Source organism: Pholis gunnellus (assembly GCF_910591455.1).
Source record: "Pholis gunnellus genome assembly, chromosome: 10".
NCBI classification, from domain to species: Eukaryota; Metazoa; Chordata; class Actinopteri; order Perciformes; family Pholidae; genus Pholis; species Pholis gunnellus.
Window position 1 is genome coordinate 13,190,332 of NC_136537.1, and position 26,318 is coordinate 13,216,649.

A 26,318-nucleotide genomic window follows, 5' to 3' on the forward strand; every position below is an offset into this window, starting at 1 on the left:
TTACAGCAAAAATCGACATATCTGGAAATGTACGTAATTTCCTTTGAAGTGCAGTAAACTGGCACACAATAATGGAGTCCTTTGTAACAATGCAGTCTTGTAAAAGGTACGTGCTGCTCGTTATTCTTTTTTCTTTCGTTCGTAACACATTGACTTCAGTGACTCATTATTCTATACCGGAGGAGATGAAAGAAGGATCAGTTGTAGCAAACCTTGCTAGCGATCTCAGTCTGGATGTTAAAACACTGAACCAGAGGAAGATGCGTCTTGACATCATTGCAAACAAGAAATATCTGGATGTGAACAAAGAGACTGGTGAACTGTATATTGTTGAAAAGATTGACCGGGAGAATGTTTGCACAACCAAGTCATCAGCGTCGTGCTATCTCAAACTGGAGGTAACACTAGAAAATCCATTAAGAATTTTTAACATAGAAGTAGAAATATTGGATATGAACGACAACGCCCCACAGTTTCGAAGAGACGCCATTCATTTAGATATATCTGAAGCGACATCAAAAGGAGAGAGATTCTCTCTCAGTAACGCAGTTGATCCTGATGTTGGAACCAATTCAGTGAAAACGTACCATCTGAGTGAAAGTGAACATTTTAATATTGAAGTTCAGACTGGCAGAGATGGCTCAAAATTTGCTGAATTGATCTCAACAAAGACTTTAGATCGAGAACAGCATGCTGTTCATAATTTAATACTCACAGCTGTAGATGGAGGAACACCTGCTCGTTCTGGCACTGCAAGTGTTATTGTTCATGTTTTAGACACAAATGACAACGCTCCTACTTTTGACAAATTAAACTACAGTTTAAAAATAATGGAAAATTCTCCTATTGGAAGCCTTGTTGTTCATCTCAATGCAACCGATTTAGATGAAGGGTTAAATTCCGATATTACGTATTCATACAGTTTATATACGTCGGAGAAAACACAGGAAACATTTAATCTGAATCCTTCTAGTGGTGAAATTACTGTTAAAGGAATGCTAAACTATGAGGATTTCAGGATTTATGATATGGAAATTATAGCAACTGATAAAGGAGTGAGTGCATTATCAGGACAATGTACTATAAAGATTCTGGTTGAAGACATGAATGACAACCATCCAGAAATATCTATTAAATCATTCCAGAGTCCAGTCAATGAAAACATAGAATTAGACACAGTGATAGCTGTAGTGAGTGTCAGTGATAAAGACTCAGGTGACAATGGAGTGGTTGATCTTCACATTCCAGATAATATGCCTTTCAAACTGAGGGAGTCCTCTGATAACTATTATGAATTAGTAGTGTCACAGCCATTAGACCGTGAGAAGGTTCCAGAATATGACATCACTTTCACTGTGACAGACAGAGGTTCTCCTCCTTTATCTGACAATGAAACTATGACGTTAGAACTGCTGGATGTTAATGACAATGTTCCACAGTTCCCTCAGTCATTTTATACTATACGTGTAATGGAGAATAACGCACCTGGAGCCTTGCTGAGTTCACTCACTGCGTTTGACCCTGACCTCCATGAAAACCAGTATCTAGTTTATTTCATCCTAGAGAAGGAGATAGCCAACACCTCCATGTCCATGCTGTTCTCCATCAATCCAGAGAACGGTAATCTTTACGCACTAAAAACCTTTGACTATGAGATCGAGAATGAGTTTCTTTTCCACATCGAGGCCAGAGACTCTGGCTCTCCTCCACTCAGCAGTAACGTGACGGTCCACATCATTATAGTGGACCAGAACGACAACGCTCCGGTTATTGTCTCTCCGTGGCGCGCGCACGGCTCGGTGGTGGAGGAAAAGATCCCCAGATCCACTGATAAAGGCTCTCTGGTTTCCAAAGTGATAGCCTTAGACACCGACTCGGTGCACAACTCTCGGATTACGTACCAGTTTCTACAAGTGACTGACGCCACCTTGTTCAGTCTGGATCAATACAACGGAGAGATCCGGACTATGAGGATGTTCAGTTACAGAGACCCGCGCCACCAGCGACTGGTTGTTGTTGCAAAGGACAACGGAGAGCCCGCTCTCTCTGCTACAGTCACCATCAAGCTGTCCACAGTGGAGACTGCCGTTAAATCCTACTCTGACATGACTGAGGTGCCTCTAGAATATGACATCTTCTCAGACCTGAACCTGTATTTGGTCATCGGTCTGGGCTCGGTGTCATTTCTCCTGCTGATCACCATATTGGTCACCATCGTGCTCAAGTGTCAGAAACCCAATTCCAGCAAAGCGGCTCCTCCCTGCAGGAACAGTGTGATCAGTGAGAGGAACTCCACCATCGCAGATTCCACTCTGGTGTCCAACGATGCCTACTGGTACAGTCTGTTTCTAGCAGAGACCAGGAAAGGAAAGATGGTGGTTAGACAGCCTGTGCCAAAAGGCTCCAGATACATCGTGTCCAGTATACCAAGAGGCACAGGACTGACAGACACTAGTGACTCAGCAGCTTCCACTCTGCAGGTGAGCGTCAAATATACATGTGTTTGTATAATATATAATGTATTAATATTTAGTTAGATTTCATTTGACATTGCAGTTTTTTATGTCATTACTATTCATCTAGTAAAATCATAAATAGTGTCAATAATTAATTAATTCCCGTCAGCGATACAAAATATAAACTCACAATGATATCAATAAACTATAGTCTTTAAGGTAAATATTGTTAAACGGAATTAAAGAGTCTTGACAACCTAAAGGGTGGCGCTGTTTTGTTAGTAAATGCCAGAATAAGCGCCATGACAGTGAATCGTTGTCATGAGGGCAGATCGTTAAACAACCGGACAGCTCGGTGTTGCTGAATCTCTACTACGAAAACGGCTCACCCTTTTCAGCCACGAAATATCCTCGGGATTAAAATTGTGAGAATATGTTCGGGATTACAGGAGTTACAGCAAAAGCCAATATTTCTGGGAAACGTACATAATTTCCTTTGAAGTGCTGTAAACCTGCATTCAACAATGGAGTCCTTTGTAACAATGCAGTCTTGTAAAAGGTACGTGCTGCTCGTTATTCTTTTTTCTTTCGTTCGTAACACATTGACTTCAGTGACTCATTATTCAATACCTGAGGAGATGAAAGAAGGATCAGTTGTAGCAAACCTTGCTACCGATCTCAGTCTGGATGTTAAAACACTGAACCAGAGGAAGATGCGTCTTGACATCATTGCAAACAAGAAATATCTGGATGTGAACAAAGAGACTGGTGAACTGTATATTGTTGAAAAGATTGACCGGGAAAATATTTGTCCTGCAAAGTCGTCTTGTTATCTCAGACTGGAGGTAACACTAGAAAATCCACTGCGAATTTTTAATATTGAAGTAGAAATATTGGATATGAACGACAACGCCCCTCAGTTTCGGAGAGACGCTATTCATTTAGATATATCTGAAGCGACGCTAAAAGGAGAGCGATTCTCTCTCAGTAATGCAGTTGATCCTGATGTTGGCACCAATTCAGTAAAAACGTACCATCTGAGTGAGAGTGAACATTTTAATATTGAAGTACAGACTGGCAGAGAAGGGTCGAAGTTTGCAGATTTGATCTTAACAAAGACTTTAGATCGAGAACAGCATGCTGTTCATAATTTAATACTCACAGCTGTAGATGGAGGAACACCTGCTCGTTCTGGCACTGCAAGTGTTATTGTTCATGTTTCAGACACAAATGACAACACTCCTACTTTTGACAAATTAAACTACAGTTTAAAAGTAATGGAAAATTCTCCCATTGGAAGCCTTGTTGTTCATCTCAATGCAACAGATTTAGATGAAGGGTTAAATTCCGATATTACGTATTCATATAGTTTATATACGTCAGAGAAAACACAGGAAACATTTAATCTGAATCCTTCTAGTGGTGAAATTACTGTTAAAGGAATGCTAAACTATGAGGATTTCAGGATTTATGATATGGAAGTTATAGCAACTGATAAAGGAGCGAGTGCATTATCAGGACAATGTACTATAAAGATTCTGGTTGAAGACATGAATGACAACCATCCAGAAATATCTATTAAATCATTCCAGAGTCCAGTCAATGAAAACATAGAATTAGACACAGTGATAGCTGTAGTGAGTGTCAGTGATAAAGACTCAGGTTACAATGGAGTGGTTGATCTTCACATTCCAGATAATATGCCTTTCAAACTAAGGGAGTCCTCTGATAACTATTATGAATTAGTAGTGTCACAGCCATTAGACCGTGAGAAGGTTCCAGAATATGACATCACTTTCACTGTGACAGACAGAGGTTCTCCTCCTTTATCTGACAATGAAACTATGACGTTAGAACTGCTGGATGTTAATGACAATGTTCCACAGTTCCCTCAGTCATTTTATACCATACGTGTAATGGAGAATAACGCACCTGGAGCCTTGATCAGTTCACTCACTGCGTTTGACCCTGACCTCCACGAAAACCAGTATCTAGTTTATTTCATCCTAGAGAAGGAGATAGCCAACACCTCCATGTCCATGCTGTTCTCCATCAATCCAGAGAACGGTAATCTTTACGCACTAAAAACTTTTGACTATGAGATCGAGAATGAGTTTCTTTTCCACATCGAGGCCAGAGACTCTGGCTCTCCTGCACTCAGCAGCAACATGACGGTCCACATCATTGTAGTGGACCAGAACGACAACGCTCCAGTTATTGTGTCTCCGTGGCGCGCGCACGGCTCGGTGGTGGAGGAAAAGATCCCCAGATCCACCGATAAAGGCTCTCTGGTTTCCAAGGTGATAGCCTTAGACACCGACTCGGTGCACAACTCTCGGATTACGTACCAGTTTCTACAAGTGACTGACGCCACCTTGTTCAGTCTGGATCAATACAACGGAGAGATCCGGACTATGAGGATGTTCAGTTACAGAGACCCGCGCCACCAGCGAATGGTTGTTGTTGCAAAGGACAACGGGGAGCCCGCTCTCTCTGCTACAGTCACCATCAAGCTGTCCACAGTGGAGACTGCCGTTAAGGCCTACTCTGACATGACTGAGGTTCCTCTAGAATATGACATCTTCTCAGACCTAAACCTGTATTTGGTCATCGGTCTGGGCTCGGTGTCATTTCTCCTGCTGATCACCATATTGGTCACCATCGTGCTCAAGTGTCAGAAACCCAATTCCAGCAAAGCGGCTCCTCCCTGCAGGAACAGTGTGATCAGTGAGAGGAACTCCACCATCGCAGATTCCACTCTGGTGTCCAACGATGCCTACTGGTACAGTCTGTTTCTAGCAGAGACCAGGAAAGGAAAGATGGTGGTTAGACAGCCTGTGCCAAAGGGCTCCAGATACATCGTGTCCAGTATACCAAGAGGCACAGGACTGACAGACACTAGTGACTCAGCGGCTTCCACTCTGCAGGTAAATTAATTCATGTTCAATTAAATACACAACGTATGCTCCATACTTTATGAATAATCCCACAAATAAGAATTTTTTTGCCCCTTTCCTGCTATGTCCAGACAGTGAACATATTATAATGTGGAGGAAACGTGAATCGTGGTTGTTATTCAGGTGACTCTGTAAAGATCATTTTGTCTCATCAACAAACCCCCAACAATTTTGATTCAGAAGTTAATGAAATGTATAATTTAAACACCGTTGTCATTTCTTATACATTTATTCGATATTGTTATTACGTCCATGCATACCTTCTATGACGCACATAAGTTGTCTTGCACTTTAGCGTCGCTGTTCCCCAGTTTAACGTCCTCATCGGTGATTTTACAGGCGCCATGACAGCGTTTCATACAGAGACAGACCGGACAGCGACAAAAGCAGGTTGGACAGGTCCTGGTGCTGAACAGGGTTTCATGGATTTATTCTGCTCTCACGTGTCTTAATACAACGGTTTTTTTTCTGATAAACGACCTAAAAGTGTATTAGCTTTGGATCTTTTTCATGCTGCTTCTTTATGGACTCACTGAAAAGGAACATTTAATTAGCGTTGCAATGGAAATGCATAACACTGGGAAGTCATGGAGGAGGTATGTGTCTGCGCTTTTGTTTATAGGTACTTTTGTGAACTCGGTTATTTCCGTCACTCATTATTCTATTCCCGAAGAATTAGAGGAAGGGTCGGTCGTCGCCAATCTAGCTTCTGATTTAGGTTTAGACGTGAAGACTCTGAGTAGGCGGAAGATGCGGTTAGACATCATATCCAGCAAACGATATCTGGATGTGAACAAAGAAACAGGGGAGCTTTACATCGTTGAGAGGATAGACAGAGAGTATCTCTGCGCAATAAAGACAACGACATGTTACCTAAAAATGGAGGCTATCGTGGAGGACCCGCAAAGAATATTTTATATCGAAATTGAGATAATGGATATCAATGACAACGCTCCTCATTTTCGACGAGACATTATAAACTTAGACATTATGGAATCCACTGCAGCTGGTGAGAGATTCTCCGTTAATAACGCTGTTGACCCAGACCTAGGATCTAATTCAGTCAAAACATACCTTCTGAGCGAAAGTGAGCACTTTGACATAGAAATTCAAACCGGAAGAGACGGATCCAAATTTGCTGATTTAATATTAAAGACGGGTTTGGACCGAGAAAAGCAAGCAGTACATAATTTAATTCTCACTGCTGTGGATGGCGGAATCCCCACGCGCACTGGCACAGCCAGTATTGTTGTTCGTGTGGTAGACACGAATGACAACGCCCCAACTTTCGAAAAAGACAATTTTGATGTTAATATTATGGAAAACTCTCCAGTTGGATCTCTTGTTATTAAGCTGAATGCTAGAGATTTAGATGAAGGAACAAATGCCGAGATCGAATATTCTTATAGTCTGTACACTTCAGAAAAAACACAAGGATCGTTTAACCTGAATCCTTCCACTGGTGAAATAACAGTGAAGGGAATGATGAACTACGAAGACATTCAAACTTATGAAATGGAAATCATAGCAACGGATAAGGCAGTCAACAGTTTATTAGGGCAGTGTAAAGTAAAAATCTCTGTAGCAGATATGAATGATAATCACCCAGAAATATCTATCAAATCATTTAAAAGTCCGATCAAAGAAAATGAACCGATAGACACAGTGATAGCTGTAGTGAGTGTCAGTGATAAAGACTCAGGTGACAATGGAGTGGTTGACCTTCACATTCCAGATAATATGCCTTTCAAACTGAGGGAGTCCTCTGATAACTATTATGAATTAATAGTGTCACAGCCATTAGACCGTGAGAAGGTTCCAGAATATGACATCACTTTCACTGTGACAGACAGAGGTTCTCCTCCTTTATCTGACAATGAAACTATGACGTTAGAACTGCTGGATGTTAATGACAATGTTCCAAAGTTCCCTCAGTCATTTTATACTATACGTGTAATGGAGAATAACGCACCTGGAGCCTTGATCAGTTCACTCACTGCGTTTGACCCTGACCTCCATGAAAACCAGTATCTAGTTTATTTCATCCTAGAGAAGGAGATAGCCAACACCTCCATGTCCATGCTGTTCTCCATCAATCCAGAGAACGGTAAACTTTACGCACTAAAAACCTTTGACTATGAGATCGAGAATGAGTTTCTTTTCCACATCGAGGCCAGAGACTCTGGCTCTCCTCCACTCAGCAGTAACGTGACGGTCCACATCATTATAGTGGACCAGAACGACAACGCTCCGGTTATTGTGTCTCCGTGGCGCGCGCACGGCTCGGTGGTGGAGGAAAAGATCCCCAGATCCACCGATAAAGGCTCTCTGGTTTCCAAAGTGATAGCCTTAGACACCGACTCGGTGCACAACTCGCGGATTACGTACCAGTTTCTACAAGTGACTGACGCCACCTTGTTCAGTCTGGATCAATACAACGGAGAGATCCGGACTATGAGGATGTTCAGTTACAGAGACCCGCGCCACCAGCGACTGGTTGTTGCTGCAAAGGACAACGGGGAGCCCGCTCTCTCTGCTACAGTCACCATCAAGCTGTCCACAGTGGAGACTGCCGTTAAGGCCTACTCTGACATGACTGAGGTGCCTCTAGAATATGACATTTTCTCAGACCTAAACCTGTATTTGGTCATCGGTCTGGGCTCGGTGTCATTTCTCCTGCTGATCACCATATTGGTCACCATCGTGCTCAAGTGTCAGAAACCCAAGCCCAGCAAAGCGGCTCCTCCCTGCAGGAACAGTGTGATCAGTGAGAGGAACTCCACCATCGCAGATTCCACTCTGGTGTCCAACGATGCCTACTGGTACAGTCTGTTTCTAGCAGAGACCAGGAAAGGAAAGATGGTGGTTAGACAGCCTGTGCCAAAGGGCTCCAGATACATCGTGTCCAGTATACCAAGAGGCACAGGACTGACAGACACTAGTGACTCAGCGGCTTCCACTCTGCAGGTATGGAAGAAACTCAATTAAATAAATATAATCTGAGCATTTCCATCAATTACAGACACAAATGAATGTGTGAAACGCGTGTATATAACTTATTTATCAATATTGCAATGGTTTTACGCACACAAACCGGCGCGTAAAGTGTAAAAAGAAGGCCAAGACTGTGACATCATTCTTGCACTGATAAATGATCATGTAATTTAAGTTTAGTGAAAAAAAATTCTAAATACATATTCTTAAAAACAAAATTAATGGATAAAAAAATATACAAATATAAAACAAATCCAAAAAAACTTTTATTATTGTTTGCATCATACCTGAAACAAATAATGCCAAACGTTTGCTTTTTCTTTTATCCAAAATGAGGTTCCCACACAACTTACCTTTGTTAAACGAAATTGTTACTTCTCCGACATTTTACGAGATGCATAGGCACATAAAGGACATTTCACGTCGCTGCTTTCCACAAAAACATATATCTAATGAAATCTTCGTTCTCGCGATAGTTCATTGATGCTGGGCTGGCAGACATATTGTAAATCTCTGCTGATAACAGCATAACGAAACGTTTTCCTTGAACAACCTCGTTGGCGTTCATCATTGAATCAAACGACTTTGTCTCATTTCTTCAACGGACATCAAATGTCAAGTTTCTAAATACGGATTATTTACAATGGCTCGTCAGTATTCCTGGAGAGGGTACGTTTCAATATGTATCTTTCTTTTTGCCATGATGAACACGGTATCTACCGTCACCCATTATTCTGTTCCCGAAGAAATGGAGGAAGGCTCAGTCGTTGCTAATTTAGCAACTGATTTGGGATTAGACGTGAAGACTCTGAATAAAAGAAAAATCCGCCTCGACGTTGTGGGCAATAAGAAATATCTTGATATCAACAAAGACACGGGGGAGCTGTATATCTTTGAAAGGATAGACAGAGAGTTGTTATGCTCCTTGAAGACAGCTACTTCTTGCTTTCTTAAATTAGACGCTACAATTGAAAATCCAATACGAATGTTTAATATCGAGGTCGAAATCACGGATATTAACGACAACGCTCCTCATTTTCGAAGAGGAACGATGCATTTGGACATCTCTGAATCAAGCCCCGTTGGAGAGAGATTTTCATTGAATAATGCTGTAGACCCAGATGTTGGAACAAATTCTGTGAAAGATTACCATCTGAGCTCGAGTGAACACTTCTCCATTGAAATTCAGACAGGAAGAGATGGGACGAAGTTTGCTGATTTGATTCTGAAAAAAGCTTTGGATAGAGAGCATCAGTCTGTTCATAATCTAATTCTCACTGCTGTGGACGGTGGAGTGCCCACGCGCACAGGTACAGCCAGCATCATTGTTCGCGTGCTTGATGTGAACGACAACGCCCCTTCATTTAACAAAGACAAATACATTGTAGATGTGATGGAAAACTCCCCGATTGGCAGTCTAGTACTAAAACTAAACGCTACTGATTTAGATGAAGGTTCAAATTCTGATATTGTTTATTCATATAGTTTATATACATCAGAGAGAACGCAACAGGTGTTTAACTTGAATCCAGAGAATGGTGAAATCAGAGTGAAAGAGATGATAAATTATGAAGATTTTAAGCTTTATGACATGGAGGTTATTGCCAGCGATAAGGGGCCTAACTCTTTATCTGGACAGTGTAAACTATCAATTCAAGTGACAGACATGAATGACAACCATCCAGAAATATCTATTAAATCATTCCAGAGTCCAATAAAAGAAAATGAACCAATAGACACAGTGATAGCTGTAGTTAGTGTCAGTGATAAAGACTCAGGTGACAATGGAGTGGTCGATCTTCATATTCCAGATAATATGCCTTTCAAACTGAGGGAGTCCTCTGATAACTATTATGAATTAGTAGTGTCACAGCCATTAGACCGTGAGAAGGTTCCAGAATATGACATCACTTTCACTGTGACAGACAGAGGTTCTCCTCCTTTATCTGACAATGAAACTATGACGTTAGAACTGCTGGATGTTAATGACAATGTTCCACAGTTCCCTCAGTCATTTTATACTATACGTGTAATGGAGAATAACGCACCTGGAGCCTTGCTCAGTTCACTCACTGCGTTTGACCCTGACCTCCACGAGAACCAGTATCTAGTTTATTTCATCCTAGAGAAGGAGATAGCCAACACCTCCATGTCCATGCTGTTCTCCATCAATCCAGAGAACGGTATTGTTTACGCACTAAAAACCTTTGACTATGAGATCGAGAATGAGTTTCTTTTCCACATCGAGGCCAGAGACTCTGGCTCTCCTCCACTCAGCAGTAACGTGACGGTCCACATCATTATAGTGGACCAGAACGACAACGCTCCGGTTATTGTGTCTCCGTGGCGCGCGCACGGCTCGGTGGTGGAGGAAAAGATCCCCAGATCCACCGATAAAGGCTCTCTGGTTTCCAAAGTGATAGCCTTAGACACCGACTCGGTGCACAATTCTCGGATTACATACCAGTTTCTACAAGTGACAGACGCCACCTTGTTCAGTCTGGATCAATACAACGGAGAGATCCGGACCATGAGGATGTTCAGTTACAGAGACCCGCGCCACCAGCGACTGGTTGTTGCTGCAAAGGACAACGGAGAGCCCGCTCTCTCTGCTACAGTCACCATCAAGCTGTCCACAGTGGAGACCGCCGTTAAGGCCTACTCTGACATGACTGAGGTGCCTCTAGAATATGACATCTTCTCAGACCTAAACCTGTATTTGGTCATCGGTCTGGGCTCGGTGTCATTTCTCCTGCTGATCACCATATTGGTCACCATCGTGCTCAAGTGTCAGAAACCCAAGCCCAGCAAAGCGGCTCCTCCCTGCAGGAACAGTGTGATCAGTGAGAGGAACTCCACCATCGCAGATTCCACTCTGGTGTCCAACGATGCCTACTGGTACAGTCTGTTTCTAGCAGAGACCAGGAAAGGAAAGATGGTGGTTAGACAGCCTGTGCCAAAGGGCTCCAGATACATCGTGTCCAGTATACCAAGAGGCACAGGACTGACAGACACTAGTGACTCAGCAGCTTCCACTCTGCAGGTATGGCAAACAGAACACGTGCTACACACAGATGTACTTCGTCAATATTTATCAAATCCACTAACACGTGACCATTGCATTCATAAACCTGTCATATCAGCGCTTGAGAATTTTACTCTCCTCCTTACTTATTTTTGCCTTGAAATGAACCGTGCATCACAAGTGGAAACAGCTATAATTCACCTTAACAACGTGTTGGATATATTCTTACACTTGTTACAGCAGAAAGTTTCTACTAAAATCTCTACAATTTCATGAAATTTATTAATTCATTTGATTAATAATCTATTCTGTCTTTTTCTTTACATACCTTTTTTCGCTCTTGCTTGTCTATTTCTGCAAACATTAGGTATGGGAGAAGAAAAAGAGGCTAGATGTGGGCCATACGCATATTATATTAAATAACAAGTAAATGTCAGGTGTAGCAATTATTGATGATACACACATGGACACTTTTAAAATATCATCATGTCTGACATTGTTTTTACTCCCAGACACCATGTGCGTAATATCTTAGGAGCACGAAGGAAAGAGGATACTATTATACATTATCTCTACACTTACAATTAGCGAACACGTGTGTACAAAATAAGCAACAAAAAAAAAGTTTATAAAGAAATGTAAATATAGAATGAACAGAACCCGAGGATTTATTTATATCTCCCACACGGGGTATACATATTTAGAAACCAGAAACGAAAACTTCTACAAAAAGACTTATTTCCAGTTTTCAAAAACTGTCATACGAAACGCTCGCACCCCTTCTTAGTTTAAAACAAAATACTTTTTTAACAGGTGCAACGGCTCACACAAGACTATTTTCGTCGCTGCTCTCCGCCAAAACACGTTCTCTGGTGAGGTCATCGTTTTCACGCTAGTTTATTGGAGGAGAAGTATTTCATGGACGTCACTTCTGTGTATGCGCGCAGAAACCTTTTCTTTTAAGATCCTCGTTTCGTTTGTTCGTTTATCAAGAAGGCGGTTCATCCACATTTCACCATATTTCAAGGGTATAAGGAATCGACATGATGGCGCATCATATCGGACATTTATGCGGGAGAGGGTACGTTTCAGTATTTCTCTTTCTTGCCATGATGAACACGGTATCTACCGTCACCCATTATTCTGTTCCCGAAGAAATGGAGGAAGGCTCTGTCGTTGCTAATTTAGCAGCTGATTTGGGATTAGACGTGAAGACACTAAAGGGAAGAAAAATGCGCGTTGACGTTGTGGGCAATAAAAAACATCTTGATATCAACAAAGACACGGGAGAGCTGTTCGTTCTGGAAAGAATAGACAGAGAAGTTTTGTGCCCCTTAAAAACAACTACATACTGCTTTCTGAAATTAGACGCTACCATTGAAAATCCAATACGAATGTTTAATATCGAGGTGGAAATTATGGATATTAACGACAACGCTCCTCATTTTCGAAGAGGAACGATGCATTTGGACATCTCTGAATCAAGCCCCGTTGGAGAGAGATTTTCATTGAATAATGCTGTAGACCCAGATGTTGGAACAAATTCTGTGAAAGATTACCATCTGAGCTCAAGTGAGCACTTTAAACTCGAGATTCAGACCGGAAGAGATGGGTCAAAGTTTGCTGATTTGATTCTGAAAAAAGCTTTGGATAGAGAGCATCAGTCTGTTCATAATCTAATTCTCACTGCTGTGGACGGTGGAGTGCCCACGCGCACAGGTACAGCCAGCATCATCGTCCGCGTGCTTGATGTGAACGACAACGCCCCTTCATTTGACGAAGAAAAATACATTGTAGATGTGATGGAAAACTCCCCGATTGGCAGTCTAGTAATAAAGCTAAACGCTACTGATTTAGATGAAGGTTCAAATTCTGATATTGTTTATTCATATAGTTTATATACATCAGAGAGAACGCAACAGGTGTTTAACTTGAATCCAGAGAATGGTGAAATCAGAGTGAAAGAGATGATAAATTATGAAGATTTTAAGCTTTATGACATGGAGGTTATTGCCAGCGATAAGGGGCCTAACTCTTTATCTGGACAGTGTAAACTATCAATTCAGGTGACAGACATGAATGACAACCATCCAGAAATATCTATTAAATCATTCCAGAGTCCAGTCAATGAAAACATAGAATTAGACACAGTGATAGCTGTAGTGAGTGTCAGTGATAAAGACTCAGGTGACAATGGAGTGGTTGATCTTCACATTCCAGATAATATGCCTTTCAAACTGAGGGAGTCCTCTGATAACTATTATGAATTAGTAGTGTCACAGCCATTAGACCGTGAGAAGGTTCCAGAATATGACATCACTTTCACTGTGACAGACAGAGGTTCTCCTCCTTTATCTGACAATGAAACTATGACGTTAGAACTGCTGGATGTTAATGACAATGTTCCACAGTTCCCTCAGTCTTTTTATACTATACGTGTAATGGAGAATAACGCACCTGGAGCCTTGCTCAGTTCACTCACTGCGTTTGACCCTGACCTCCATGAAAACCAGTATCTAGTTTATTTCATCCTAGAGAAGGAGATAGCCAACACCTCCATGTCCATGCTGTTCTCCATCAATCCAGAGAACGGTAATCTTTACGCACTAAAAACCTTTGACTATGAGATCGAGAATGAGTTTCTTTTCCACATCGAGGCCAGAGACTCTGGCTCTCCTCCACTCAGCAGTAACGTGACGGTCCACATCATTATAGTGGACCAGAACGACAACGCACCGGTTATTGTGTCTCCGTGGCGCGCGCACGGCTCGGTGGTGGAGGAAAAGATCCCCAGATCCACCGATAAAGGCTCTCTGGTTTCCAAAGTGATAGCCTTAGACACCGACTCGGTGCACAACTCTCGGATTACGTATCAGTTTCTACAAGTGACTGACGCCACATTGTTCAGTCTGGATCAATACAACGGAGAGATCCGGACTATGAGGATGTTCAGTTACAGAGACCCGCGCCACCAGCGACTGGTTGTTGCTGCAAAGGACAACGGGGAGCCCGCTCTCTCTGCTACAGTCACCATCAAGCTGTCCACAGTGGAGACTGCGGTTAAATCCTACTCTGACATGACTGAGGTGCCTCTAGAATATGACATCTTCTCAGACCTAAACCTGTATTTGGTCATCGGTCTGGGCTCGGTATCATTTCTCCTGCTGATCACCATATTGGTCACCATCGTGCTCAAGTGTCAGAAACCCAAGCCCAGCAAAGCGGCTCCTCCCTGCAGGAACAGTGTGATCAGTGAGAGGAACTCCACTATCGCAGATTCCACTCTGGTGTCCAACGATGCCTACTGGTACAGTCTGTTTCTAGCAGAGACCAGGAAAGGAAAGATGGTGGTTAGACAGCCTGTGCCAAAGGGCTCCAGATACATCGTGTCCAGTATACCAAGAGGCACAGGACTGACAGACACTAGTGACTCAGCAGCTTCCACTCTGCAGGTACAGATGACAGCTTCCTTTTCTGCATTTAAAATATCTATATCTATCTAATATCTATTGAATAACTGGCAAACTGTTACCGCGGTTCACAATGCAATATTTCATTTCTGTTCAGCTTATAGCTGAAGGGTAAGGGCCGTTTTTAGTAGTACTAAATATTGTGTGAGGAAAATAAAAGTTATATCATAGAAAATACATTTTGCGTTTTCAAACAATGACAAACTTAATTCTAAATTGAACAATTAATGCATGTATTTAACGTATCATACCAGATACTCACTAAATCAGTATCAAACTTTGGTATTAATGCACAGTATAAAATCAAAAAATGGAAGTAAAAATGAGACATTATATTTATGATTCAAATAGAGAGCAGAAATCACCAGTCAATAAAGAAATATAACCATTAATAGAAACCAAACCGAAGAAAATCTTGCTGCTGTTTTGTATTTAAAGTTTTGTGGTTGCTTAAAAGAGCAGCAACTGCTCAAAAGGCTTTTCATTCAAAACAGTTTCAGAGACATTCTTATGTGACTTCAGTTTGTTGTCTGTATATCAGTGGAACAGTTGTGTCTTGATTGTTTTATTCACTGCAAATGAAAACACAATCAAGTACATATTTGAAATGAAAATGCTGAACCCACTGTTTAAAGTAAACCTTTTTTCCCCAGCTCCAGTGCCATTTGATTATCTAATGTGATATCTATATATCTAAACACCTACCTACCCATCTATCAATTTACCCATCTATCAATTTACCTACCTACCTACATACCCGTCTGTCTGTCTGTCTGTCTGTCTGGCTGTCTGTCTGTCTGTCTCTCTAAGATGGTAAGTATGCTGCTGGAGGAACAGACAATGATAAGCTAAATACAAAACTGTTTTTTAACCTACTTTCAGAGAACGGATTGTAACAAGCTGCAGTATCTGTTATTCCCACTAACCATGCTTAGTCTGTGGTATTTCTCAAAGTTAACATTTTATTCATGGTGCCTCTACACCCACTCTGTGATCATAGGATACATACACAAATAACCCTTTCTTGTGCTTGCAATGACCTGACCATTAAATTGCTTGTTTTTTTTCTCCCCACTCTTAAGTACCCTAAATGAGGAAAGTCCACACCGCAGTTGGAGGTATGCAGGAGTCTCACTCCCCCACCCTGGATGCCCTTTTATGAATGATGTTACAGAAATTAGTTTTTTGTGTGTTTGTTTTGTTCTCAGTGGATCTTTTTTTTAATTATTCTTTCTTGTTTAGTATCTCTTGGAAAAGGAGATTTTCTTTTATAGCAAAGGGTCACGCAGTTTAAAGAACATGCGGCTTGTCAAATATCCTGTGTTAACCTCTTCATGCCTACATTTTGATTACTGTTGCTTGTATTGCAGCCTCATCCCTCAAGCCCACTAAAGTATGTCTATGCAATCTAACTATCAAAGTAATTAGTAAATACTTCTGTCAGCATTTCATGATTATGTCCCTTCTCAAAGCCTAAAAATAAAGCCCTAATGGTTTTGATTGACCTCAGGGGACAAATACATGAGGTCATAATAATCACAATAATAACATACTGAGTCTGACACTCACTGGTCATTTTTGCAGACAATCAGAAGTGATGGTCCGGATGACATATTGAAACAGTCCTAGTCATTACCTTTGGTGAACAAAGTGAGAGTCCCTGCACACACCTGTGTCCTATAGGCTCATAGAGTATTAATCTTTCAACACTAAATAATACAAACATGCTGCTCAGCCTGAAGGTCTTTGGTCACAGTTATACAAAATCCTTCACTTCAAATACCAATGTTGTCATTTGCTTGCTTTGCTTTTTTCACAATCTGGCTTTTGCTTTTCATGCCTGATTAATACACACCGCAAGAAGATATTGATATGTCTTCAGGTTCTAGGTCCTGTGCATGTGAAGATTAATTTGTGTTCATCCCGTACTGACCTATAAGTAAGAGGTTATAAGTACATCCTATTTTTGGATGTTTATATGTTGGACTGGACTGTGTTGTTGATGTATGACTGGGCTAGCTATACTGTAAATCGACTGAGTGTTACTGACTTCACAGAATTTCAATTTACTGTCTGCTGTAGTGTGAATTGTGACCTAATTCTTTGTGCAGGAGAGACGCAAAGTGAAACCAGTCACCCAGTTGCCTAGCAACCACTCTCCTTCACATAATATTGGAGCATGGTATTCGTTGATAGGCCTGCCACCTCACCAATACATGATCAAGGATCTGCCGAACCCCTCCACCCACTCTGTCCTCTGCCTGAAGCCCCTGTCTGCGTGACAGACAATGGCTGCATGAGATGTGTCATTTTGGCCAGTCATGGCTGTGGGTCTTTTCCATGTTCATCTAATTATTTTTGTCTCATTGGCAGGCATCGTCCAGCAGCAGCAGCAGCTCCACATAAGGCCCCACCTCCAGCTGTGTCCTGGTTTGAATCCGATAGGAAAGCTTCCCAGTGGAAAGGAGAGACCCCTGCCCATAAACGCCCCTACGTCCATCCTGCTCAGTCTGATCCTTACGTCTCACAATGTGTAGTTGTAATGCTATAACACCAACTGGACTATGGTGGCTAATTAAGGACCAAGCCCTCTCCCTTCTCTTTCTTTAAGCACATGAAAATCCAATCAACATTGCCTCTCTGTCGATTCAATATGCACGATGAGACTGCATGGCTTCAACCTCACTCCAAGACCATCATACATAAAAAAATCCAGAGGAGATACTTGCAAAGAAGCAGACTGTATGAAAACTTGCACATGTGGATATTTAAAGAAGCCTCAACAAGGACTATTAATGTGGACACGGAAACGTTGAAATGCCTTTATCGTTTTCCTCTTTAAAAATGAAACACATGTTGATTACATTATTAAACCTCTGTGCTTTGTCTTGCCCCTTAACAGCATTGATGTATAATAAACAAGTTAACTAAGAAGTGAAACAGCACAATTAACTAAATGTCAGAAAAGCACCAACCCCTGATTTTAAAGTATGAAACAAAAGGAAATCAGTATTTTATAGATGTGGTAGCTTTTAGCAGTTTTATGTTTTGTACTTGATGTTGTGCTTTATATGTGAGCTAGGCCTAAATATGAGAGCGATGAGAGACTGAGTTAAGTTAGCCAGTGCATCAAACAGATAACAGTGAGGCTTTCAGCCATTATGTATCTGCCTTTCAGTTGTTTTTGCATGGGATAATCAAGTACGTTAATAGCTTTAGATATTTATGATATTGAGAAATCCATTTTCTGTAGTTAGAAGTGCAGCATTATACTTTTCTATGGATCAAGAAAGTTAAGTGTACTCTCATCTTAAATGTGCATCGTGTGCTTGAATGTTATGTTCACTTGGACATTACTGGAGAATAAGAGTCTAGAGAATTTAACTAAACACAAGTGAATGCAGTGAGTGTTTGAGAATGGACTGATTAATATCTACTTATGACGACTGTATATACATCACAAACATGACTATGTGCTTTCACTTTTTTATTTTCAAAGCCAAACTCTGGATGTTCCTTAATTTCAATGTCTTCTGAGATTGTGTAACAAGATGAAAACTCAATTAATGACTCAGTGTTTACTTTATAATACTGAATACTGGTTTCAACCAATGAAAGCTGTGCTCATGTGTATTACTGACTACTGTGTGTATCTGCATATGCAACACATAAATAGGGATACAGATATGACCGACATACAGTGCATATATCTGTAACTATAAATATGCCTTTATTTGTCAATATTAATGCTGAACAGAAAAACAGTGCCATCAGATTTATGGGCCAACTAGTATGTGAAACATTTCAATAATCAGACATCATGAAGTCAAACTCGTTAGCACAGCTCACATTGCATTGCTTGTATTCCGTTGTAATCTACTACAGTCAAACATATACAAAAACTGCTTTTGTACAGTGGTACTTTTATGGTGCAATATGTATTAAGGTGTAATATGTGAGCTTATTGTATGCTATGGTCTGTATGATCTATCAACTACAAAGACAAAACAGAACATTAAACTTAATGGTGAACTTGTGAATCTCTTGAGTTTTGCATCAAAGATACTGCTGCATTATTGTAAAAATACTTTTGATTCCAGTTTACACAGCAGGTCATTCTTCAGTGAATCTACTACAAACTACATTTGTGATGACAAGTCAAAGGCCTATTTTACTTTATCATAATGCCTGTTCCACCCTTGTCAGATAAACTAACTTGCTTAAAGTTTCACTGAACTTGAAATGTCAGTTTAAAAAACATTGAGCTCAGTTCTAAGATAGTCACAGGCACTAGTACAGTAGCACTCTACCAGTATGATTTTCCTGTTCAGAGAGCAAAACTGATCCGGCTCACGTAGTCAATTAAGTGACCGCTGTACTGCAAGCTTGGGAACACAGACATGTCTGCTTGTGTCAAATATAAAAATGCCAAAAAAAGGAACCTCACACAGTATCTTTTTTTATTCCTAAGGACAAGTTGTTTTATGTGTTTTTAGCAGGTTTTTGCAATGCTCTTTGGCTTTTTAATGTGTTTCTCCATTGTCAGAGAATGTGATACTGTAGAATTCACACTATTGGAGTATTAAGTCAACCTTAGAAAGAGAGCTATGTACACAAGAATGTGGCAGAATATTCTCTAGATTAATATTTGCTCCCATTGTCACTGAGTGACAGGTTTTCATGGCTTATGATCATTTGTATAGTGAACACCTACAGACTGGAGTCTACAGGAACAGACAACATGGCCTGTTCCAGTATTCCGTTCATGTGATTTATTTTTAATCAAAGGTTTACCTCAAATGTCACTGTTTGTTGTAATCCATAAAATAACGATGAAAGCGTTGTAGGCTTTTGCTTCGGGCCCAAAACACCATCATTATTCTTCCAGGATAATCCGGCTTTTACTTTTATCTCATTATTTCTCTCTGATACTAAAAGTGTTAATATGGCAACAAAACCGGAACAATTACCATAAATATTAAAAAATAAAAATAATATATACACTGTATGTGTGTGTGAGTGAGTGAGTGAGTGTGTTTCCACAAAGATCTTTCTGGCCAAACTGCTTCAAGAAGTAATCATTCTGGACTTTCATACAAATAATGTAAGTATTGATGTTTCAAATGAACACAATCCAAACCCCACTGGCATTGTGGCATTGCAGAGGCATTGCAGTTAATGCACAAGTGCACCAGACTTTAACTTTAAACACTGCGACATTGCTTTACTTAGTTTCTAAAATAAATAGCAAATAATGAAAATCATTGTAAGTGCAATTCAGTCCACCGATGATGTGTGACAAATATTCACTCTACATTCAAATAATCATAACAGTAGTCACAAACACTTTCTCTATTTACCCCTTTTTGCTCTTCTCACTCTGTCCCATATACATAGACCCTTGTAGAAAACATTGAGCTCACACTGTTAAAACAATACTTCCTATTACATCAGATTAGCTGCATACTTGGCATGCATGTCTTTCAACATCAATCAAACCCTTGCCTTTTTTTGAGACCTGGTCACCTGCTGCACTGGTGGAAAATGTTATATCTTTAACATTGCAAAGTTCTAATACGCTTTCATCACCCAAATTCACTTTCAGGCATGTGAGCCGGTGAGGATTAGAAGACTCTGCATACTTAAAAGCTTAGAACTGTTATAAAGACCTCATTCTGTCTTCAGCTTCTTTTTTTCACACCTGCACATCCTTGTTCACAGGCCTCTCCTCTCCTATAACATCTTTAGTTTATAAATTAAAAATACTAATCCAGGAGGCAACACTCTCTTTCCATATCTTCACTTGTGGTAAAAGGCGTTTCAGTCGTTAAGTACTCCATATATACTGTATATATACTGTATATATATATATATCAATTTCTGATCAGATTGAGAATTACTAAGGGTTGCAGATCACTATGGCAAATAACTCTAATTCAGTTCTGGCCTTTTTTCAAATCTAAGCATCATTCTTTAATTGAGTCAAGTTATTTTCTTAAACAGTGAAAGTAATTCACGTGCACAATATGAGTCAAAACAGGAGAGACAGTCTATGACAATACCTCCAGCTAAGTGCCCTCTCTGGACTGTCTGCACTGATCACAGTCAGCACATCCACCATCTGTGAGGACATCAGGGCCATATTTATCCTAAAAAGAAACACAATATTAAAACTAAACTGATGCTCTAAATAGTCTAATGAACAGTGCTAAAAGCCAGTTGTTAGTAGCTGGTGCATGGAGATACATTGTATTGAAATGTAATACAAATAATCATAAGCAGGTTTTGTTAAGTGTTTTACAGACAATGTATGTTCAATGGATTTCTTTTCTCAAAAGGGTGTGAGCGCGTCTGTCTCTGTGTTTGAATGTGCACACACATGACATAATCTCCCTGGAGAGATGAGATCATGTGTGAGCAGGGCAGCTTCACATTTAGGCCCACAGGATGAGTTACCTTGACTGTTTGATCCCCTGTACCCTTAAATGTTAGCACGTAAGAGGTGTGTGTCTTTGTAAGGTTTAAATAAAATGTTTTTATGTGGGGTCTAGCTTAGATACTATTATTTGTTTGGAGCAAAGTGGCAGCTTGAGATCAGATACATTTTCTGTCTCTTCCCCTCTTGACCCTGAGAGGAGACTCTCACACTGACTGCTGTCTGCTGCTGGAGTCCACTGCAGACAAGAACACTGATACACAGCACAACTGCACCAATGTGGAACAAAGCACTAGAACCACCACCAGCCGGCACTAGCAGGCTAACACATGCGCAGCATACAACCCCAATGTGTTTTATGTATAGTATGAAACTGTGGTCTTATTTGCAATGAATCATTTTCTAATACTGAAGGAAAAAAAACGTACGGTTTGAGGAGTGATAGACTATTTTACAAATATTGTCTGGGCTTTTTTCCCCTGATAAATTCATTACAAAATGATTATTTTGACTCAACCATAAGGGAGGTGTATCATTTTTAAGAGGAACATGTATTATATATGTTGTAGAGAATTAACAGCATCAGGGCATTTGGAAACGGCTGACTTTCTTTGTCTGCAGCATTCACAGCTCCTGCATCCCTCCCCCTCTCCTTCCTTCCTTCCTTCCTGAGCGCTGCTTCTTTTCAGCACCATGGACAGCGACCAGCCCATTAGAGCTGCGTTTCCATGGCGACGTGCTGCCTGTTCGCTGGAGGTTGCCGCGCGCTCTGAAGCCGTCTGTAATTTATTATTCTGACATGCCGCCCCCCCCTCCCCCTTTCCGCTTCACAGTGCAGCACCAGCAGCGTGCATACATCAGATGAGCATTCTCTGTTAAATATGATCGATACATCTGCCTACCAAGGCCTGATCATAACAGAAATTAGGTGCTTTCTGGTATAGCTTTAACGCAGAATGGGGGAAATGATGGAGGTAGAAATGGGAGGAGGTGTTGCACAATGCGGCAGAGCTCGTGCACTTATGTGTTTGGCCTAATTCCAGAACCAATACGTTGCGTAGAATGCGGGAGGGGTGCGGAGATTCTTTTTCTTTCTTTTTACTTTGTAGGTCACTTCGTTTCTTTGCTGCCGTTAGTGTGATTGTTATTTGTAATTTTCTATCATGGTTTATTCTGCACGATCTCATGCACTGCAGCAGCAGCATGGGGCACAATGCACAATTACATATGAACCATTTAGAGCAGACATATACGAGTGGGCTCGTCATAGCTGCTTTTGCAGGTTCAGTCCATGAGATGTCACTGCTCACCTCTTCAATAGGACAACGATTGTGGGAGTGTGCTGCAGACCACACATAGTGCAGAGAGAATGTGAATGTCAGCAGCTGTACCTGCATTACCACATAATAGAACATTTGCTTTATTTTAGGGCCTATAATTTTTTTAATGACGAACTCATTCTTTGTAACAGATTTCCTGGAAATAATTTGGCCCTTAATCTAAAAAAAATAGAGCCTGTGTTCAAGTGGTAGAGTTACAATGAATTAATAATGATTAATTGCTGGCATAACTACAAAATGTAACCAAATTCTAAATTTGATGAAGGGTTTAATGTTTCTTTCAGGGAAATCTCATTTTCACTATAATTCAATGATAGTACAGCGCTTTACATGAAACTAACATTTGTTGCAGGAAAGACAATACAAATATCTCCCGTGCATGGATTTTCTAATTCTTCACTTTCACCTGACACACTTAGATGCCAACAGTTATTATCTGAAATGTCTGTAGAAATAATGAAACTGGTATTTACTTTCTTAGTAAATAATGGGTGGCTATGTTTCACATCTGTGACAAAATGAAAGGTCTACTGTTTGGGCAACAGCGTTTTCAATGATACTATAGTTTTGGGAAACATGCATTCTAATACAACAGGACACGAAATAAAAAAGATAAAGGTTGAAATAGTCTATTTGAGACATTGTTAAAAAGAAAAGCCTCGCTCTCAGTTTGTATATTGTGTTTTTCAGGATCCGCTGTAAGACCTAACTTTTAACACACAAAGAAATGTTAAAAAAAAAGTTCCTGGTGTGATTAAAACTTCTACTCCTACTTGGAGCGCCTACTGCCTGAATGCAGCGTTCTGGAAGCATTTCAGCAAGATCACAATTAGGCTATACTGGAGGACAACGTATTATCGTCACCGCACCATCGTTACAGTGACAATGGGTGGTGCTGTTACACTATATATCTAAACGGTGGCTGTGTCCGTGAGGGGGTATCATTTTCTACAAGTGCATTCAGTGATAACCCATAGAGACGGATTGAGAGACTGGACTAAAAAAGCTTTAATTTTTTGTCAGAATGGAGGAAGAAACAGACCTTCATCGTTAAGCATCCATGAGAGGAAACTGAAAAAATCCGGAAATTTCTTTTTGACGGATTGAAGACCATTGCTGAAAAGGCTTTTTCCTAAAAATGGCGATAACGAACATCAAGGAACAATGGCTGGATGTGTGGATTTCTTTTTCTCTGGCCCTGCTGATTGTGACTAATTTGGAAGGAATATCTGCTCAAGTACGGTATTCCATTCAGGAAGAATTGAAAATAGGCACGGCTGTTGGAAATGTGGCAAAAGACCTTGGATTAGATGTTGGAAGACTGACGGATAGAAATCTTCGTGTTGTGTCAGGAACAAAGCAGGATCTGTTTAAGGTAAATCCGAGAGATGGAGTTTTGTTAGTGAACCAGAGAATAAACAGAGAGGACCTGTGTGCAAAAACTGCTCCATGCATCACAAATCTGAAAGCCGTTGTAGAAAATCCCCTCGAGATGCACCAAATAACTGTTGAAATACTCGATGTAAACGACAATTCGCCGAAATTTCCTGAAGAAAACTACACATTAGAGGTGCTGGAGTCCGCAATAGTTGGATCTCGATTTCAAATGGAAGGAGCACACGACTTGGATGTTGGTTTAAATTCTTTACAATCATATAAACTCAATCACAATCAGTATTTTCGCCTGGATACGGAAGAATTTGGGGAGGATGGAAAGGTTCCATTCTTAATTTTACAGCGACCTTTGGATAGAGAACACGCCGCTCAACACTGGCTACTCTTAACAGCTAATGACGGGGGTAAACCATCAAAATCTAATACTATTAATATCACTGTTATTGTGTCGGACATAAATGACAACTCACCAGTGTGTGATAAACAGAAATACACCATAACAATAAAGGAAAACACACCAGCAGGAACATTTTTGCTGATAGTAAACGCATCTGACTCGGATGAAGGGGTTAACAGCGAGATTGAATATTCTTTACGGAGTAAAATTAGAGGACTCTCATCTGAACCGTTTGATTTGAATAACAGAACTGGCAAACTAACGGTGAAAGGAGGTCTTGATTACGAGGCAAAGCAAGTTTATGAGATTAAGATATTGGCTGCGGACAAAGGTGCAGTGTCTCTCTCCACACACTGCAACGTGGTTGTAAGAGTGGAAGACGTGAACGACAATCAACCCGAAATAGAGATCACATCGCTTTCAAGTCGCATTCCAGAGGATGCACCTCCTGGCACGGTGGTTGCGTTGATGGGTGTGACGGACCTTGACTCTGGTGTGAACGGACAGGTGGTCTGCAGTGTGCCCGGTCATTTACCGTTCGACTTAAAGCCGTCCCCTGACGGACAGTCATACTCTTTGGTCACAAAGGACTACCTAGATAAGGAGACCATAACTATGTATGATATCACAATAACAGCTAAGGATTTAGGGAACCCCGCACTGTCATCAACGAAGGTGATACATGTAGATGTGCTAGATGTTAATGATAATAGTCCTGTATTCACTGAAAGCCCGTATACTTTTTATGTGCCTGAAAACAACAAGGCTGGGATGTCAATTTTTTCAGTGAAAGCTGAAGATGCTGATGGAGGCGACAATGCTGCAGTCACATATTCACTCGACCGCAAGAGTTCGGGGCCCACCCTGACTTCCTTTTTAAATATAAATGAAGCCAATGGCATTATTTCTGCGCTGAAAAGTTTTGACTTCGAAACTCTGAAAACGTTCCAGTTCCAAGTTGTTGCCACAGATTCTGGAACTCCGTCACTAAGCAACAACGTCACAGTGAATGTGTTCATTCTGGATCAGAACGACAACGCTCCAGTCATCCTGTATCCAGTCAGCTCTAACGGTTCTGCTGAAGGTGCGGAGGAGATTCCTCGCAATGTGAACGCAGGACACTTGGTGACTAAAGTCAGAGCCTATGACGCTGATATAGGATATAACGGCTGGTTACTGTTCTCACTGCAGGAAGTTACTGACCACAGTCTCTTTGGTTTGGACCGCTATACAGGACGGATCAGAACACTTCGCTCATTCACAGAGACAGACGAGGCTGAGCATAAACTGGCCATACTGGTGAAAGACAATGGGAACGTGTCACTCTCAGCAACAGCTACTGTGATTGTCAAAGTTGTGGAGCCCAAAGAGGCTTTTGCTGCTGCTGATGTTAAAAGTGCAACAAATGACGAGGAGGATAATAATGTGACTTTTTACCTGATGTTAACTTTAGGCTCAGTTTCAACACTTTTTCTCATCAGTATCATCGTGCTGATTGCAATGCAGTGCTCTAAATCCACAGACTATACTTCTAAATATCTACAAGAGACTAATTATGACGGGACACTGTGTCACAGCATCCAGTACAGATCTGGAGACAAACGCTACATGTTAGTTGGACCCAGAATGAGTATAGGATCTACTATTGTCCCGGGCAGCCACGCGAACACACTGATGCTCCCTGACAGGAGACAGGCATCTGGAGAGGTAAGAGATACATTGTTCTATTTACATCATGCTTTCGCACAACAATATTTTGATCTCGTCAATATGTTTTTTTTTTTACCGTTCTCTTTCCGCTGGTGTGAAATTGGGCTGTCCATGGTGCTGAAACATTGTTTTTTGTGT

General features: G+C 40.9%; 3 protein-coding genes across 3 annotated transcripts in view; all 3 read left to right on the forward strand.

Annotated features, from left to right (window-relative positions):
* Positions 1–71: 71 nt before the first annotated feature.
* LOC306702590 (protocadherin beta-13-like) lies at positions 72–5,392 on the forward strand (the record flags this gene model as incomplete). Its single annotated transcript, XM_079168230.1, is given in 2 exon segments — positions 72–2,498; positions 4,313–5,392. Coding segments are annotated over 2 exon segments (3,507 nt in total).
* Positions 5,393–5,757: 365 nt separating this feature from the next.
* LOC306702591 (uncharacterized protein) lies at positions 5,758–17,439 on the forward strand (the record flags this gene model as incomplete). Its single annotated transcript, XM_079168231.1, has 6 exons — positions 5,758–5,803; positions 6,036–8,399; positions 9,028–11,450; positions 13,814–14,884; positions 17,014–17,050; positions 17,276–17,439. 6 exons carry the CDS (start codon positions 5,758–5,760, stop codon positions 17,437–17,439), a joined length of 6,105 nt encoding a protein of 2,034 aa, XP_079024357.1.
* Positions 17,440–23,816: 6,377 nt separating this feature from the next.
* LOC306701784 (protocadherin alpha-C2-like) overlaps positions 23,817–26,318 on the forward strand; it is a gene marked incomplete at its 5' end in the record, with an annotated part of 179,980 nt that continues 177,478 nt past the window's right edge. Inside the window, one exon of the mRNA XM_079167196.1 lies at positions 23,817–26,177. Within this exon, the coding sequence (XP_079023322.1) occupies positions 23,817–26,177 (2,361 nt within the window). The remainder of the gene's footprint in view (positions 26,178–26,318) is intronic.